Below are 16,329 nucleotides of genomic sequence, written 5' to 3' on the forward strand. Positions count from 1 at the left end.
AATTTAATAACAAATTATATGATGAACCCTATATGATACGCAAGATTCAAATATAATACATTTAACACATGCAATCAATGTTGATAAGAACTCAAATAAAGAGTATAGAGATAAAGGATAGGACACAGGGATTTATATTGGTTCAGCCACCACCACTGTGACCTACATCTAGTCTCCAATCAAGCTGATTGAAAATTTTCACTATCTTTAGATTGAGAGATTATAGTCACACACATATACCATAAACTCCTAGAATCATAAAAGTAAACTCATTTCTTAAACCCCAAGAAATGTCCCTACTCAAGAACAATGATAAAGAAAGTTATAGAATGAATTCACCTAGATATAGAATCGATTAAATAAGTGAATCAGATTTTGAGTAGTTTAGAGCCTTTCTCTCTAGTTGGATGATAATGATTTTTGAATCCTTTCTTGAAATTACCCACAAAGGATCATAGGATTCTTTCACAAAGAAAATAGAGAATTTGAAAGAACTTTTTTCACAAGATATTTCACAAAGTTACAAGTATTTTAGATTGTAAGTTTTGAGTTTGAAAAAAGATATAGAACTCTTTAACTGAAATAATCAATTATTTTCATGGATAATCGATTATTTTGTTCTTGGTGAATCTAGAAATCAGTCAAGGACACTATAGTCAATTATGTGTTGGAATAATCAATTATTACAAAGAACTATTTCTAAAATAATCAATTATTTCACAATGATAATTAATTAATACAGTATGTTTTTCAAAATAGGAAAAAAATAATGTAAATAATCGATTATTTCAAGTGGATAATCGATTATTTTGAGGGATAAACTCAAATTCTCAAAATTTCAAATTTAAAACCAATTTAAAAACATTTTCATCACCAAAGCAAACATAAACATAAAGCAATACAATTTGCACTCTCTTAAAACATGAGGCACTCTTTGTAATCATCAAAACATAAACTTAAACTAAGTCTTCATCTTGAGCTTGATCAACATATGTCATATATATGGAACGTGAATATAAAAGTAAAACATTTATACCAATATAAAACATATATACAATAATCTCAAGATAAATTCTATGTCCTAGTGTTAATCGATTGAGCACACTTATAAAAGCTACACCAAAGGTAGCAGTGACACCACCAAATGGTCACACCACTTGCCAACAATAACTCTTTAAGTCTAGTCTTGATCTACTCCCATACAACGTATGATCATAACAGTTTAACAACATGGAAAGAAAAGGGTAAGTTAAAGATAAAAAAATATGTAAGTATAGTAAACATATCTATATCATACCACATATCATGAACATACTTGAAGACTACATAGAGAATCCATCAAGCATCTCACACAAACATGTCAGCAAGACATCCACATTATGCATGTGGAAATTATGAATTTGAAGCTTGAGCTAAGAATCAGAGAGTTTGGGTTAATGTAGAGCTTGTGAGCTCAAAGCTTAAAAATTCATCTTCTCCCTCCTTGTCATTCTTAGTTATTTGGAGTTTGAGGTAAGGCAATTAAGATGAATTGGTTTAATGATTTGATGAATTTTTGTTATTTTTTCATCAAATGTGAACATGTATGTGGTTGAAATCAAATTTAACGGTGAGGAAGACGAGTTTTAGTTGTTTTTAACTATGGGAGGTGATTTTGGTGAATGATGCAAATTGAGTTACATGTGTTATTTTCTTGATGATTTTGAATCTTATATGATGTGTATGGATTATTTGATGCATTGCATGTGTAGTTTGACTATTTTTCAAGTGGACTGAATCAGAAAACATTTTTTTTCAGTTATGAATGTAAAAAAAAAAATGAAAAATATCTTTTTTTGTGAGAAAAAAGTTTTTTTTTATATAAAAGAAAACAAAGCTAAAAGACTAAAACATCACTAAAATCACATATGTCAACAATTTAAAAAAACTTTAAAATGTCTTTTTGCTGGCTTAAAGAATTTATATATAAGAAGATATAGTAGATATAGTATATATGCCATTGGAATAGCATAACCATTTATTTATTTTTCTAAAAGCAAGTGCAGTACTTTCCTAAAGGAGAAGCAGATGGTTGCGAGAAGAGCATGACACGTCTCCTTGGTTGCACCGATCTTGTTGCCACGTACCCTCCCTTCCCACCTCCATTACCACTTATTTAAACCACCAACCTCCACCCACCTTCAAAACAAAACAACAACACTGAAAATAGTAGTCAACACTTTTATAAACAAAAGAAGATGAGTCAGGAGCAGCCAAGGCGTCCCCAAGACGGTGCCATCAAATACGGCGACGTTTTCAACGTCTCCGGCGACCTCGCGAAGAAGCCCGTCGCACCGGAAGATGCGGCCATGATGCAAAGCGCGGAAACCCGAGTGTTAGGCCGAACCGCACCCGGCGGAGCAGCCTCCGTCATGCAGTCCGCCGCCACTCGGAATGAACAGGCCGGCGTTGTCGGTCACGGGGATGTGACTGATGTGACCGGCGACCGCGGTGTTATTGTGTCGGAAACTAAAGTCCCCGGAAGACGCATAATAACTGAAGCAGTCGGTGGACAGGTACGTTCTGTTTTTCTTTTTTGTTCGTGTTTAGGTTATTTGTTTTGAGTCTTTGACTAATAATAATGTTTTATTTTGTTTAAGGTTGTGGAGCAGTATTCTGAACCGACTCCGGTTGAGGCCGGACGAGTGAGTAGGGAGAGTGCAATAACAATAGGGGAAGCGTTGGAAGCGACGGCTCAGACGGTGGGTGAGAAGCCTGTGAGTCTGAGTGATGCGACGGCGATTATGGCTGCCGAGACGAGAGCTACCGGAAATAATGTTGTAACGCCGGGTGGCTTAGGTGCTATGGCTCAGTCAGCGGCGGCTTACAATGCTGACTGCAGGCGTCTGGAGGATAAGGTGAAGCTTGCCGACGTTCTGAGCGGAGCCACCGCGAAGCTGCCGGCGGACAAGGAAGCGACGCTGGAGGATGCGGAGGGGGTGGCGAATGCTGAGGTCAGGAACAACCCGAATGCCACCGCCACTCCCGGTGGCGTAGCCGCTTCTGTGGCGGCAGCCGCTAGACTCAACCAAAATGTTATGTAAAATGAGATAATTAATATGTTTTGGTGTTTCATGTTGTGTTGTAGTCTAGAATAAGTGGTGGGGGAGTGTGTTTCTTTATCGTATGCTTGTGTTCTAGTTTCGTTATAAGGAATCTTCTGAGATGTACTACTCGTTTTCCATGCAAGAACTTGTCTACATACTATATATGCTATGCTTTGCTGTCGTTATCAGTAATTATATAATATCAGTTCATCTTATATGGTGTTTTTCAATCTTGTAATTTCTTATTTGCAAATCGCAAACATTGTAGATCAAAAAAAAAAAAAAAAAAAAAGGTTGTGAATCAAGAGAATTAATTCTTTTTATAGTGACAAATTAGACTTCAGACTTTCTAAGACAGATCATCCTTATTTTCAGTGTCTATGTATTTTGAATTATATTTTTTTAATAAAAAAAACACTTGTTAAAAAAATTCATGAATATTTTCAATTACTACTTCCTCCCCTCATTATATGGTCCATTTAACTAAATTACATTTATACACTATCAGTATCAATTATATCTATATATCTATATCTTTTAATTGTGTTATTTTTTTTTAAAGAATTATAAATATATTTATAGTACATGGTATAATTAAAATATATAGTTGGTTATTAATTTTACATTAACAATGTATAGGTAATTAATTCTTAAAAAAAATAATTATAAATTTTTATCGTTAAAAAATAATAATTAATTTAGTTAAGAGATTGTTTTTAAGCTTTCCTAATTTTTTTAAAAAAAATTAGTTAATTTAGTTAAATAAAAATAAGTTAATTTAGTTAAAAGTATTAATTATGTTTTAGAAAAAAAAAATTTGAAATAATTTTTTAATAATATTAGCTGTTAATAATTTAAACTACTTTTTAAAATTAATTTTGTACTTAATTATTTTTTATTTAATTTAGTTACATTTTCAAAATTAACTCCCTATTTTTTACTTTTACCATTTTTCACAATTTAAATTATTTTTAAATTAATTTTTTTACTTGATATTTTTTATCTGATTAAATTACGTATTTTTAAAATTAAATATTTATTTTTATTTAATTATTTTTACCTAATTAATTAATCTGTAAAACAACTTTTATCTTATTTTTAAATATTTATTATTTTTTTTAAAAAAATAATGAAATAAAATTAATTTAGAGAAGATATAATTAATCTAACTGACCATTACAAAAGTATAAGAAAATGTTCAACGAAAGTAATATTTTTTTTAGAAAATATACAGTTTATGTAATTAAAATAGTTTATGAAAAGTATATGAGAAAATATCTAACTAAAGTAATATTTTTTAGAAAATATTTTTAGAAAATATATAGTTTATGTAATTAAAATAGTGTATGAAAAGAAGATACAGTTAACTGTAACCGACAATTAACAAGAATTTGTGATTACAAGAATTTGTGATTAAATAAAAATATTTTAAAGAAGATATAATTAATATATTTAAATTATTTTTTAAAATTAATCTTTTTATTTTATTTAATCATTTCCTATTTAATAATAACTTTTCATTTTCACTTAATTATTTTTATAAAAAAAATAACATTTCTTATTTAATTATTATTTAATTAAACTACTTTTTTAGAATTAATTTTTTCTCTTTTCATTTAATTATTTTTAACTTAATTAATTAATTTTTAGGACAGAAATATATGTCTCTCCATATTCAGAAAATTGGGACATCCCTTATTAGAACTTATATATTACTTTAAAATTTAATTAAAATACATTGATTATATATATATATATATATATATATATATATATTCTCAATTTAATAATTATTATGTATAATAATAATATAATATATAATTTAATTATTAGTTTTTTATAATATTTATTCATATATCTAAATTAATTCTTAATTAATTAGCTTTTAAATAAAGTTAAACTCGTCATAAATTTATGCTGCCTATCTTTTGTAAGTTAAATTTTTTTGATACTGTTTAATTTGTACTGAAAATTTATTTTGGTTATGCACGGGAGACGTTTTCTAGTTGGAGAAATATCATAATGGGCCGGATCTCGAAATTTATTTAAAGAGAGGGTTAATTATTTTATTATTTTTGTTAACATAAAGGGGAAGAGTTCTATGATGATGCGAAGAAAAATTAAATAAGTAACTAGGATTGTAATCTTTGTTTGAAGTAAAATAGTTTTTTAACCATCATAAATATTGTTAATATATATACTAATAATAGCATTGAATATAACGATATGTTATAATCTCTACATTAAATTTACAGTTATTAATAGTAGAAAATAACTAACTTAAAAATATACATATAAAGATAAATCACTACATAACTATGTGTAATATAAATATAGTAATATTGTAAATATAAACTATACAACTTAAGTTGTTCGTTAAGCAACTCATATAAAGCTATACAAAACCACCATTAAAGGTAGTCATCAAAAGACGTCCAACTTTAGCATTAGTGCATGGTCTCCACTACAAAAACTTCATATTTGTCCTTACCTTGTTCTCATACTATGTATAATCATCATAGTCCAAATCATATGAAAATATATAAGGGTAAGTTAAAGTTAAAAGAACAATGTAAATACAACATAAGAACGTTAACAACTTAAAATACATCATCATCTCATCTCTGAAACTATCAACACAAGACATCATAGTACAACAACTCATATGAGTATAATAACTCAGTTTTCAACAAGCCAACACATTTCATCACAAATTAACCCAACATATGAACAACATAATTAAATCAATACATCATATGCTCAACACAACAAATATATGTGTTATCACATATTTTAATTAGGAGATCTCGTACAAGATAAGATGAGTAGTTTAAGTGGTTTGATCTTATCAGACCTATAACATAGGATGATCTTTTTGGACTTACTAGATCAACAACAAATTGGATATAAATCCACAACACAACAACTTAGTTTCTTAAATGTCGTCACTTAAACAAGAAAATCTAGCACTAGTGTCAAGGTAGAATTGTTAAGTTAGACGAAAAAACTCCTAACAAGGTTTTGAGTGAGACAAATATAATACATGTTGTTATCTCTAACAAGTGTGTTAGTGTTTTAGAAAAACATAAGAATAGGTAAAATGAAGAACAAGCATATGCATCAGACGATACAAGACGATAGACAAAAGGCTAACTCAAGTATCCAACAAGTCAAATCAAGAACAAGACAAAAGCGCGTCAAGCACAACCTAAAGCGAAACATAAAGACTTAGACGAAGGTTGGTCAAAGATCATTTGAAAGTCTGACCATATACAAGCTGACTAAACGAAAGGAAAATTCAATGCGTTAATGAAAAATGCTCAGACAAAGGTCAGGGCTTGAGCTACACATAGACTACTAGACGCGGAAGAAAATTGTCACGCAATCACTTGAGGAATCAACTTTCAAAGGACAATTTGAATATCGTCCACACTCATAGGAGAACACACGAAGTCATTGAAATTGTGAGAAGACAAGAAGAAAGAAGGAAAGTAAGTACAAAACGTCAAATCCTAAGTGTGTCAGAAAAAGGACACCTACTTTTCTGATAAAGATAACGTCTCTGCAGCTAATCCCTAGGATTCTAGAAAAATTAGAATCTGCAGATCCAAAATAGTATACGCATTGTTCATAAATAGGAAGTAACATTTAATACAATATCAAGTGCATTAAATGAAAGGATCAAACTAGTCATGAACGACTATATCAGCTTCAACGGACACTTGCAACGGGCAAATTTCTATGAGAACATATATATATCACTACTTCAAACCTTAAAGAGTTGGGCTTTTCAAATACGAACAAAAAAGTGATATCAAGCCCATATAGCAACAAAGTCAAAGACAGAGCGTATAGAGTCAAATGTACTATAGTGTATTCTTCTCTGTAAACTAAGTTCCAAACGTGTACATCTTAGGAACAAAACCTTAGTGAGTGTAGAAACTTAAGTATCATCTTCATGAGAGTAAACCAAACACTCAATCTTTGTAAAGACTGAGGTTGCATACCTTAGTGGGTGTAGAAATCTATGTATCATCTCTATGAGAGTAAACCATACACTCAACACCAAAGCACAAATCTATCATGTGTAAAGCCTGAAGAGGCTAGGGAAAGAATACTTGTAAAAGCCTGGAGAGGCTTGTCAAAGAATACTCACTACGAGTTTGAAGAGGCTGATTAAAGAATACTAGCGCTGGTGAGTGAAGCTGGCAGGCCAGAAGTAATCGAGAATACTTGGGGAATCAAAAGTGGTTTAAGAATATTAGAGTTGGTGAGTGAAGCTAGCCAACCAGGAGTGGTTGAGAATACTCGTGACCAGGAGTGGCCGTGACCGGGATGGTCTACAATACTCAAGGCCTGGAGAGGTCGAGAATACTTGGACCAGGAGTGGTTCTGACCTGGATGGTCCATAATACTCAATGCTAGCCTAAAGAGGCTGATAAGAAGATACTAGTGTTGATGAGTGAAGTCAACAGGCCAGAAGTCATCGACAATACTTTTGTACTTAATTGCATATTTAGTGGAACTCTTCAGTTGAAGGAGACTGGACGTAGCTCAGTTGAGCGAACTAGTATAAAAATGATTGTAGTGTTTTATTTATATTTTAGACGCAAACTCCTCTTAATTTTGTTTAACAAATATATTACACTAAAAAGTTTTATCTACTGCTTATTCTTAAATGAAACTATCTTGAAAAGAAGATGCAAGAACCTTAATCATTACTGTTATATGAAACATTTTCCTTCAGCAATCAATAAATTGTTTAGACGTAGTGACCTTGTGTTAAGAAAATTATGCATAACCGTCTAGTATTTAAAAGTGCATTGGACGAAGAACATTACTCTTGCGAAAATGGTTTTAAAATTTCTTCGTACTCACACACACATATTCAACCCCCTTCTATGTGTTTTTCACTAACTTAAAGAATAGTTGGATATAGGCCTACCACTGCATTAGCTTACTTAACTAAGTTTTCTATAGGATTAGCCTACCGACTACCCCGTAAATACTATGCCCTTCTGATACTTGGTTAGGGACTAAGTTCCTGACTTTGTATTTCACTTGATTAGTCACTTATAATTAGTATAGCTCGACTTGACTGTTATACTATGATTACTTTATACGTGTATGTCTCAACCTTACCTACACATAGTACCAACAAAGTCCTAGAGGAGATTCAACATAGTTATCCACTTTAATTGCCAACTTTCCAGGAAGGACTTTCAACAAACTTAGACTCTTGGAGCATCACTACACAATATTTATACAATGGGATATGCAACTTTTAAAAATCTTTCCTTTAGTCCTAGGTTAGTCATCAACGCCATCCAAGTAGAGAACTTTCTGTCTTGCACATGTCCAACACTACACAACAAGCACCCGATATGGCCAAGGCAAAGGCTCTTGAGACCTCACGCTAGACTTCATCTCGGTCAAAGAGTCTCTATCTGGTTCATGCTTAATGTTATCATATCGATGCTTGGTCTTATCTAGATAAAGAGCTCTAGCTTGGCCACACTAGGTGCCACTCAACTTTGGACCCAACGTCACCAAGTCAGAGACCTCCTAACATTCTTATGTTCGACACTATTCAAACCATGCCTAGCATCGTTCCAACCCAAGATGAGTCTCTCTCCTCATGTCTAGTGCTATCGATCCTATGTTTGGTGTGATTGAGACAAAAAACCTCAAACTAGATGGGTGCTCGGCACCATGAAGGTGCGCCCAACACAATATCAAAATTCTGCATATGCTAAACCTGATTTTGAGCCATAACCTGAAATTTAGCGAAGTGCCAATACATGCAACATAAAATAGTTATTATATACCTCAAACCAACACATTTTTCATCAAGAAATCAAAACCCTAACTCTCACTACAACCCACTCTAATTTGATCCACACAACCACGGATTTCAAAGAATTCATACAACTCAAAAACTCCATTAAAAGCAATAATTTAACTTTCCTTACCTCGGAATCAAGGATAATTGGGGAAGGAGAAGAAGGAAAGTCCACAACACAACTTTGAATGGATCTTAAGCTTAATTCAAGGTTTCTAAGCGCCTAAATTTACCAACAAGGCATCACAATGAGAATCATAGAAGGAAAAGGAAAAGATTGAGAGAAAAGAGTAGCTTATGGACCAAAAACATTCTCTCTAGAATCCTCTCACTAAACTTAGAGAAAAAGAGTTTATGAGACTCTGTTCAAAATAAAAACTTTATATACCCTTTCTCTCAAGGTCAAATTGACCCTATGTACAAAGAAATCTCCAACATGAAAAAAACTCCTAAGAGATCCTTAGATCCTAGAGTCTTTCAACACTGAACAATAATCCAACTTGATAACATAAAATGACTTAAAATAATCATAACACTTCTATAATTCACAACGTTACATTGAAACATTCCAGTTGATATAACAAGGTCTATATTTTAAGCTTTTAATTAAAACAATAGAGGCCATCAACTAAACAATTATAGGTCATTGTTTAAACTTCAAGAAAAGTCAATGAAAGATGTGAGCGTGGGGGAAAAAGAAAGGATAGAATAGAAAAAATAACTTTCTTTTATTATACAGACAAAATTGAAAGAAAATATAATGTAACAACATATCATCAACTAGGAAACTATTTATTCTTGTTATTGATTAAATAGGGAGAGAGAGAGAGACTTTATCTCTTCTCTTACATTTTCAATTTTTCACAATTTTAGAATTTTGAAAGTTTTCTCATTTGCCCAACCTTACTTATTCTTCACATTCAACAAGCACATTGAGTCTTTATCTTTTCTATTAAAAACTAAATGAAAAAATATTTTTACATGATTATCTCCTAAAGATATCATATTATAATATAAAGCACATTATTCTTAACAAATAGATCAAATATCTTTTATTCAATTGAAAGAAAATATTAGGGTTCCTATTATGTTCATCCTAAAAAGAAAGGGGAAAACGACAAAAAAGAGGAACAATTTATTTATGATAGGAAAAACAGTTTTGATCATCATCCATGTTAATTTTGGTAGTGCAATCTATCGTAGCATATTCACAACAACAACACTAAGATTTATCCTGCATGATGTTTTAAGACATCTTCACCTTGATATTTCCCCCTTAATTGTAGAGTTATATATTAAGTAATTTTTTATTTGATATTTTATATAAAAATAATATTTAAATATTATTTATTTTTATTTTTATATAATATTTTATTTTTAAAATTTTTATTACAGAAAGATTCTTAGTGACATAAAAAACGAATGCATGATATCTGCAATCTTTAAAAAAATGTTTAGCTTAACTTTATGTAAATATAATTTTAATTATATGTTATTGAATTATTTAAGAAAACACATTTATATAAAATATAATACATATTTATTAATTCTTATTTTTATATTGCTCCACCCCTCGATTGCTTCCGCTTCGTCGTGGAGACAGACCGAATTGGTGGATAATTTGGTGTAAAAGATGAATAATCCGCTACAAAAGGTATATGCTTAGATTATACATCTACTAATATATAAAGGGGATACCCTTTTTACTAACTATCTTGGTCTTCACTTTTTTTTATCATTATACTCTTTTATTTTAAAAAATTAAAAAAAATATTTTTTAATCACATTTAAGAACTTGAAACTAATGGATTAATTATAATACTAATTAAATTAATATACTTTTATTATTTAATTTTTATTTTTATTTTATTTTTAATAAAGGCAGGCAGTACCTTGACTCCACTAGTATAAGATCTTGACTCCACTAGTATAAGATAAAATAGATCTAATGATGTAAATTAATGCACCACCATAAATTACTTATTAGATGGTTGACCATAATCCTCATTTATATAAATAATATATATTGCTTGCATTTATGAATTTACAATTATAATTGAAAAATATATTACACAATATAAAATTTATTGAATGGTGTATTATTTTAAAATCATATTTAAAACATATTTAAATTTAAATTTAGATATATAAAAATGATAATGACAATCACCGTGTAAATGCATTTATTAATGTATAATATTACAATTGTAATGTTTCAATTAATGTTATTATTAGATATCAAAACGGTTAATTTTCATCCAACAAAGATTATAATCCCACTAACCCAGTGACTCATTACCTTTATGTTGTAAAAGAATAATAATAATTAACCCTCGCTTTAAATAAAGTTCGGGACTCGGCCCATTATGATATTTCTCCAACGAGAAAACATTTCCTGTGCATATCCAAATTTTTTTTTATTTTACAAATTAATCAGTGTCAACGTTTTTTAACACACAGAAGATACACAGCATGCATAAACTTATGACTTTATTTAAAAATTAATTAATTAAAAAATATTTTAAGTAAATAGCTGTTATAAAAAACTAATAATCATATTATACATTATATTTATTATTATTATACATAGTAATTATTAAATTGAGAATACATGAAAGAAATTTAATGTATTTTAATTAAATTTTAAAGTTAAATATAAGTTCTAATATGAATAAGGGACGTCCCAATTTTCTCAATATGCAGAGATATATTTATGTTACAAAGATTAATTAATTAAGTAAAATATAATTAAGTGTAAAGGGGAAAGATTAATTTTAAAAAAATACTTTAACTACATCAAAAATGATTAAACAGAAAAAAGAAGATTAATTTAAAAAAGTAATTTAAATTATTATACCAAACTAATAATTATCTCTTAAGTGGTTAATTTCTAACAACTAAAAATATGTTTTTTTGCATGATTATTTTCTAAAGATATTGTATCATAACAATCAAATATATTATTCTTATCTAATAGATAAGATATTTTCTTGTTTAATAACTAAAATTTTGGCTAAATGATGAGAATTGAACACCTATTTAAACACACTAGGTATCTAAATGCATTCCAAATTTAAACTCTCCTCTAATTTGAGTTAAAATGTCTTTGTAGATGTCTTTACCATCGATGTTGAAGTGTGAAGTTGTTCTCCTTGTCAGAACTCATGTTGAAACAAGTAAGAATCTGTTATCACAAATATATTTTGTTTTTCTCCATCTCCTTAACTCACATAATTATCACATCCCAATTTTATCCATTTTTGTAGTAATTGGAAAATTAACAAATAAAATAGATAATAATTTTTTTTTTCATTCAAAACGCATTATGGATACAAATTGAAAGAAAATTAGAGTTTTCTATCATTTTCACCCAAAAAAGAAAGGGGAAAATGACAAAGAAAAATAATCACGACTTTGTGATAGAGAAGACATTTTTTTTTTATCATTGTCATGGTATTAATTTTAATAGTATACTTTTTTTGTAGCATCCACAACAACATCATAAAAGTTCATCCTATCACGGACGAATCTACATGGTGGTCTATGACACCTTGACCCTGATATTTTTTTAATTATAAAATCTATACATTACGTAATTTTATATTTGATGTTTGAAATAAAGAATTATGTTTAAATTTTATCTTTTTTTATATAACATTTTAGTTTTAAAAGTTGTATTATAGAAATGCTAATATTGTTTTCTTTATATTAATTTGATAAATAAAAGATCTTGATTAGTGTTTGTTTAACTTTAAGATAATTAAAAAAATTGTTTTTCTTCTACCTATATATTTCTTTTATTTTCCTTTTTGTTCTATCGTTATTTTTTTAGGCGTAAAAGATAAATTAATATGTAACACAATTTATTCTAACTTAGTATATTTTTAGGAATTAACTGATGCGTTTACTTTTTAATATAAAAAAATACCGTTAACAAATATATAAATTTTTATTATAAAATTAAAAGATTCTTAGTAACAAGTAAAACTAATGATTGGCATTCTTTGAACAAATATGTTTACCCTAATTATAAATAAATATAATTTCAATTATTTGTTATTGAAATATTTAAAAAACATATTTATATAAAATTTAATAATTATTTATTAATTCTAATATTTTAAACTGGCCTTTCTATTCTTCAACTTTTTTGGCTTTGTAGTAGAAACTGATTGAATTAGTGGCGTGAATACGGTGAAAATCAACCTCAATCAACACGACCAATATGTGACATCCAACGGAACAATAGAACTCTTGTTCAATCATCTCGAACTCGACATGTGAGAGTTTCAGTTGTTAGAATTTATGTAGTCAAAACTTGTGAACACGGTGTTTTATTGACAGGGAGCTCATTGTTACAGTACCAAAGGAACATGAGGAAGAGGATGTGGACGATGATACTAGTACAGTGATGAATAAATGAGTGAGTAGGGGAATTATTGATTTTTTTGTTAATTTCTTATTGCATTCGAAACTTTACCTTAATATGTCGATTAGATTTCAGGTTGTTTTTGAAATTAGTTTATCTAAATATTTTTGTTGTTGTTGTTGAATCATGAAAAAAGTGTTCTATAGAAAACTTTATTCTTAGTAATGACAATTTTCATAAATGTGTAAACTAAATCAAGTTTTTGAAACATATTTTTTCTTTTTAAGATGTCTAACCTAAAAATTTAATAACTCATCACGGATGGATTCAAATTAATAACTTTAACTAAGATGTATGTTACTTGGTAGTTAATCTACCTATGCATAAATATGTAGGATTCCATTAAATTAAGTATAATTTGGATTAGAAAAATATTATCTTAGATCAATCTTAGTAGAATGTTGCCTATTTAGGTTTGCTTAATATTTTTATATAATTTAGTTATTCAAATAATTGAAATATTAATATTAAATAATTTACTAGATTACTTTACATTGAAATATTTAAATAATTTGTGTGAAAGGATAGTTAATGGTATTATATACTATTTATACTTTATCTCTAAAAACAACATAGTTATTGCACACTATAGGGGAAGGACGAAGTTAGATTAATATACAGTTATAGTTCTATTAATAGTTAGTTTCAAAATTATATCTAATCTCTCATAATACATGATGTTGCACCTATCTTTCAATACTCATTAATCAAGGACTTGTAAATAATAACATTAGTTAACATCTCTCTTTCAATTATTCCATCAAACACCTTTTTTGTCTCACATACATTATCCCTTAAACACTGACCATTTATCAAAGCATTGTAATTAGAAACATCAAGCTTCAACCCTCTCTTAAACATTCATCCCCAACTTATACAACGCATCAACCAATATCTTAAAAATTTACTTTGTTCAAATATCATTAAACTATCTTAGAGATATAGTGATCATTCTTATCTAACATAAGTAACATATATGAGTTATGAAATCAATCATATATATTGCAACTGTATATAAATCAAAGATTATAAAATCAACAATAGGACATAACGGAGCTTTGATAAAAATATGTAAATTGTATTTAACATTAACATAAAATAAAATAAAAATAAAAATAGTAAAATACGCGAGGGAATTCATGTTTTAAAAACGAGTTCTTATAAACATAGAATGTTAAAGATTTACTAACTCTAACAAAAAAAACCAATCTCATAATAATAATAAAAAAATGCAAGAGCTTACACTCTAAATAAAAATTGAAAAGAAAAGACGAAAATTGTCATTAGCATGAATAAAGCTTTTTCCGAATATTTATTTTTATTATTCAGCAACAGTAACAACAATATTCAGAAAATCTAATTTCTAAACAACTGAAATTTAATCTACATACTAAGTTTCGAAGGCAAGAAAAAAATTAGCAAAAGAATCAATTATTTTTAGACTCACTCATACATTTTTCACTATACTGTATATAAGCACGAGTCTTCATCATCCCCATGCTCTTCCTTATGCTTCTTCGGCACCGTGACGATAAGCTCGCCGTTGGCAACCACCGCGCTCGTGAGCTCCGGCCGCGTGGATTCTGGCAGCCGAAACCTCCACATGTCGAGTTCGAGCTGATCCACCGAGCCGCCGTCCCTCACCACGATCTTGGTGAGGCCGGGATGGATTTCCACTGTGTGCACCCTCACGTTGCACATTCCATCGCTCTCTGCCACAAAGCGGAAACAGTCGGGGGCCTCCTCCACCGCCACGTCGGCGTCCGAGCGGAAGGGGAGCTCCAGGACGCGACTGAACACGTGCGGGAGTCGCCGGAGCTTCTTGCCGGCGACCTGAGCATCCGACGTCGGGTTCTCTCCATCGTTGCCGGTTTGGATTGAGATGTTGTGCTTTCTTGGAACAGAGTGGAGCTTCTTGCTGTTGCCTTGGACCGAAACTGCATAGGATTGCATCGTAAAGGAACGGTTATTCTTTTTCTTCCCCTTTCTTTTTTGGGCCAAGAGAATACAAACCGTAACCCTAATTTTCTTTTTTCGAATGGAAACGGATAGATTTGAATTTGATGTTACTGCTGTTTCGGTGTGTTGTCCTTTTGCTTCTTTTAATTCTTTTAATTTACTAATTTTTATTAATAAAAAAACTATTGAACAAAATTAAAAATTCTGACTCCCCTTCATCTTTATTTCATTGCTACAGTTTTATGTATAAAACATATTAATATAATTTAGGTTTAATATATATGTTCACCTTGAATATTTTTAAAATGATAAATAATTGTTATTAAGATCTTAATTTTTTTTTGAAGTTTATGATCTTAATTTAATTTGGTTAAGTTGAACTGACATCAAGAGTAGTTGTTATTATTCTAATCTAATTTTTACATCAATTCTAGCCTTTTGTCTAACTTGAGCGTTGGAATATCTTTGTAGATATCTCGTCGCCATGGACATTAGACTACAAAAAAGAAAGAAAAAAAAGACTCTTATCTTCGACGCACTTACAAAATTTGGTAAGAACACTTAACATGAAAATTACGTTTAAGATATTTTAATTTTTGAAATGAAAATAATAATATCAATTAATAATTACACATAAAAAAATATATAACAAAAGTATATAACTTTTTAAAAAATTATAGTTATCAAAAGTGGCCTAATTCAATTATATAGTGTATTAGGCATAAATAAATTATGTTGAATTCTTTATTTTGAGACTCATAAAAAATAAATCCCATTTGACTTGACTCGATAAGTCAAACAAGTCAAGTTAGACCATAAAAATTTAATAAGAAAGTTATTTTTATAAACCTAATTTTTATACTATATGTTATACTAACTTAATTTTTACACTTACCCTACATTTCTCTTTAACTTGAGTGTTGAAATATCTTTGAAGGTACTTCCATTATCATAAACATTGAAGTACAAAGGAAACAACCCTTACCATCGGCGCACTTGTAGAATTTGGACAA

At 29.5% G+C, this 16,329-nt stretch overlaps 2 protein-coding genes across 2 annotated transcripts; one reads left to right on the forward strand and one right to left on the reverse strand.

Annotated features, from left to right (window-relative positions):
• The first annotated feature begins 2,167 nt into the window (after positions 1-2,167).
• LOC109794034 (late embryogenesis abundant protein D-34) lies at positions 2,168-3,316 on the forward strand. The gene is made up of 2 exons (XM_020353504.3): positions 2,168-2,555; positions 2,640-3,316. The coding sequence occupies exons 1-2, from the start codon at positions 2,238-2,240 to the stop codon at positions 3,081-3,083; spliced, it is 762 nt and encodes a 253-aa protein (XP_020209093.1). The 5' UTR covers positions 2,168-2,237; the 3' UTR covers positions 3,084-3,316.
• Positions 3,317-14,650: 11,334 nt separating this feature from the next.
• On the reverse strand, positions 14,651-15,591 carry LOC109812851 (uncharacterized). Its single transcript, XM_020376912.3, has one exon. It carries the CDS (start codon positions 15,308-15,310, stop codon positions 14,819-14,821), a length of 492 nt encoding a protein of 163 aa, XP_020232501.1. The 5' UTR covers positions 15,311-15,591; the 3' UTR covers positions 14,651-14,818.
• Positions 15,592-16,329: the final 738 nt, after the last annotated feature.

Source organism: Cajanus cajan, chromosome 7 (genome assembly GCF_000230855.2).
Source record: "Cajanus cajan strain Asha chromosome 7, NIPB_CcT2T_4, whole genome shotgun sequence".
NCBI classification, from domain to species: domain Eukaryota; kingdom Viridiplantae; phylum Streptophyta; class Magnoliopsida; order Fabales; family Fabaceae; genus Cajanus; species Cajanus cajan.

Bases quoted from the DNA above. Each gene is read 5' to 3' on its own strand.
- LOC109794034 (XM_020353504.3), top strand. From the start codon at position 2,238: ATGAGTCAGGAGCAGCCAAGGCGTCCCCAAGACGGTGCCATCAAATAC. The intron at 2,556-2,639 runs GTACGTTCTGTT...ATTTTGTTTAAG, and splicing joins CTGAAGCAGTCGGTGGACAG to GTTGTGGAGCAGTATTCTGA.
- LOC109812851 (XM_020376912.3), bottom strand. From the start codon at position 15,310: ATGCAATCCTATGCAGTTTCGGTCCAAGGCAACAGCAAGAAGCTCCAC.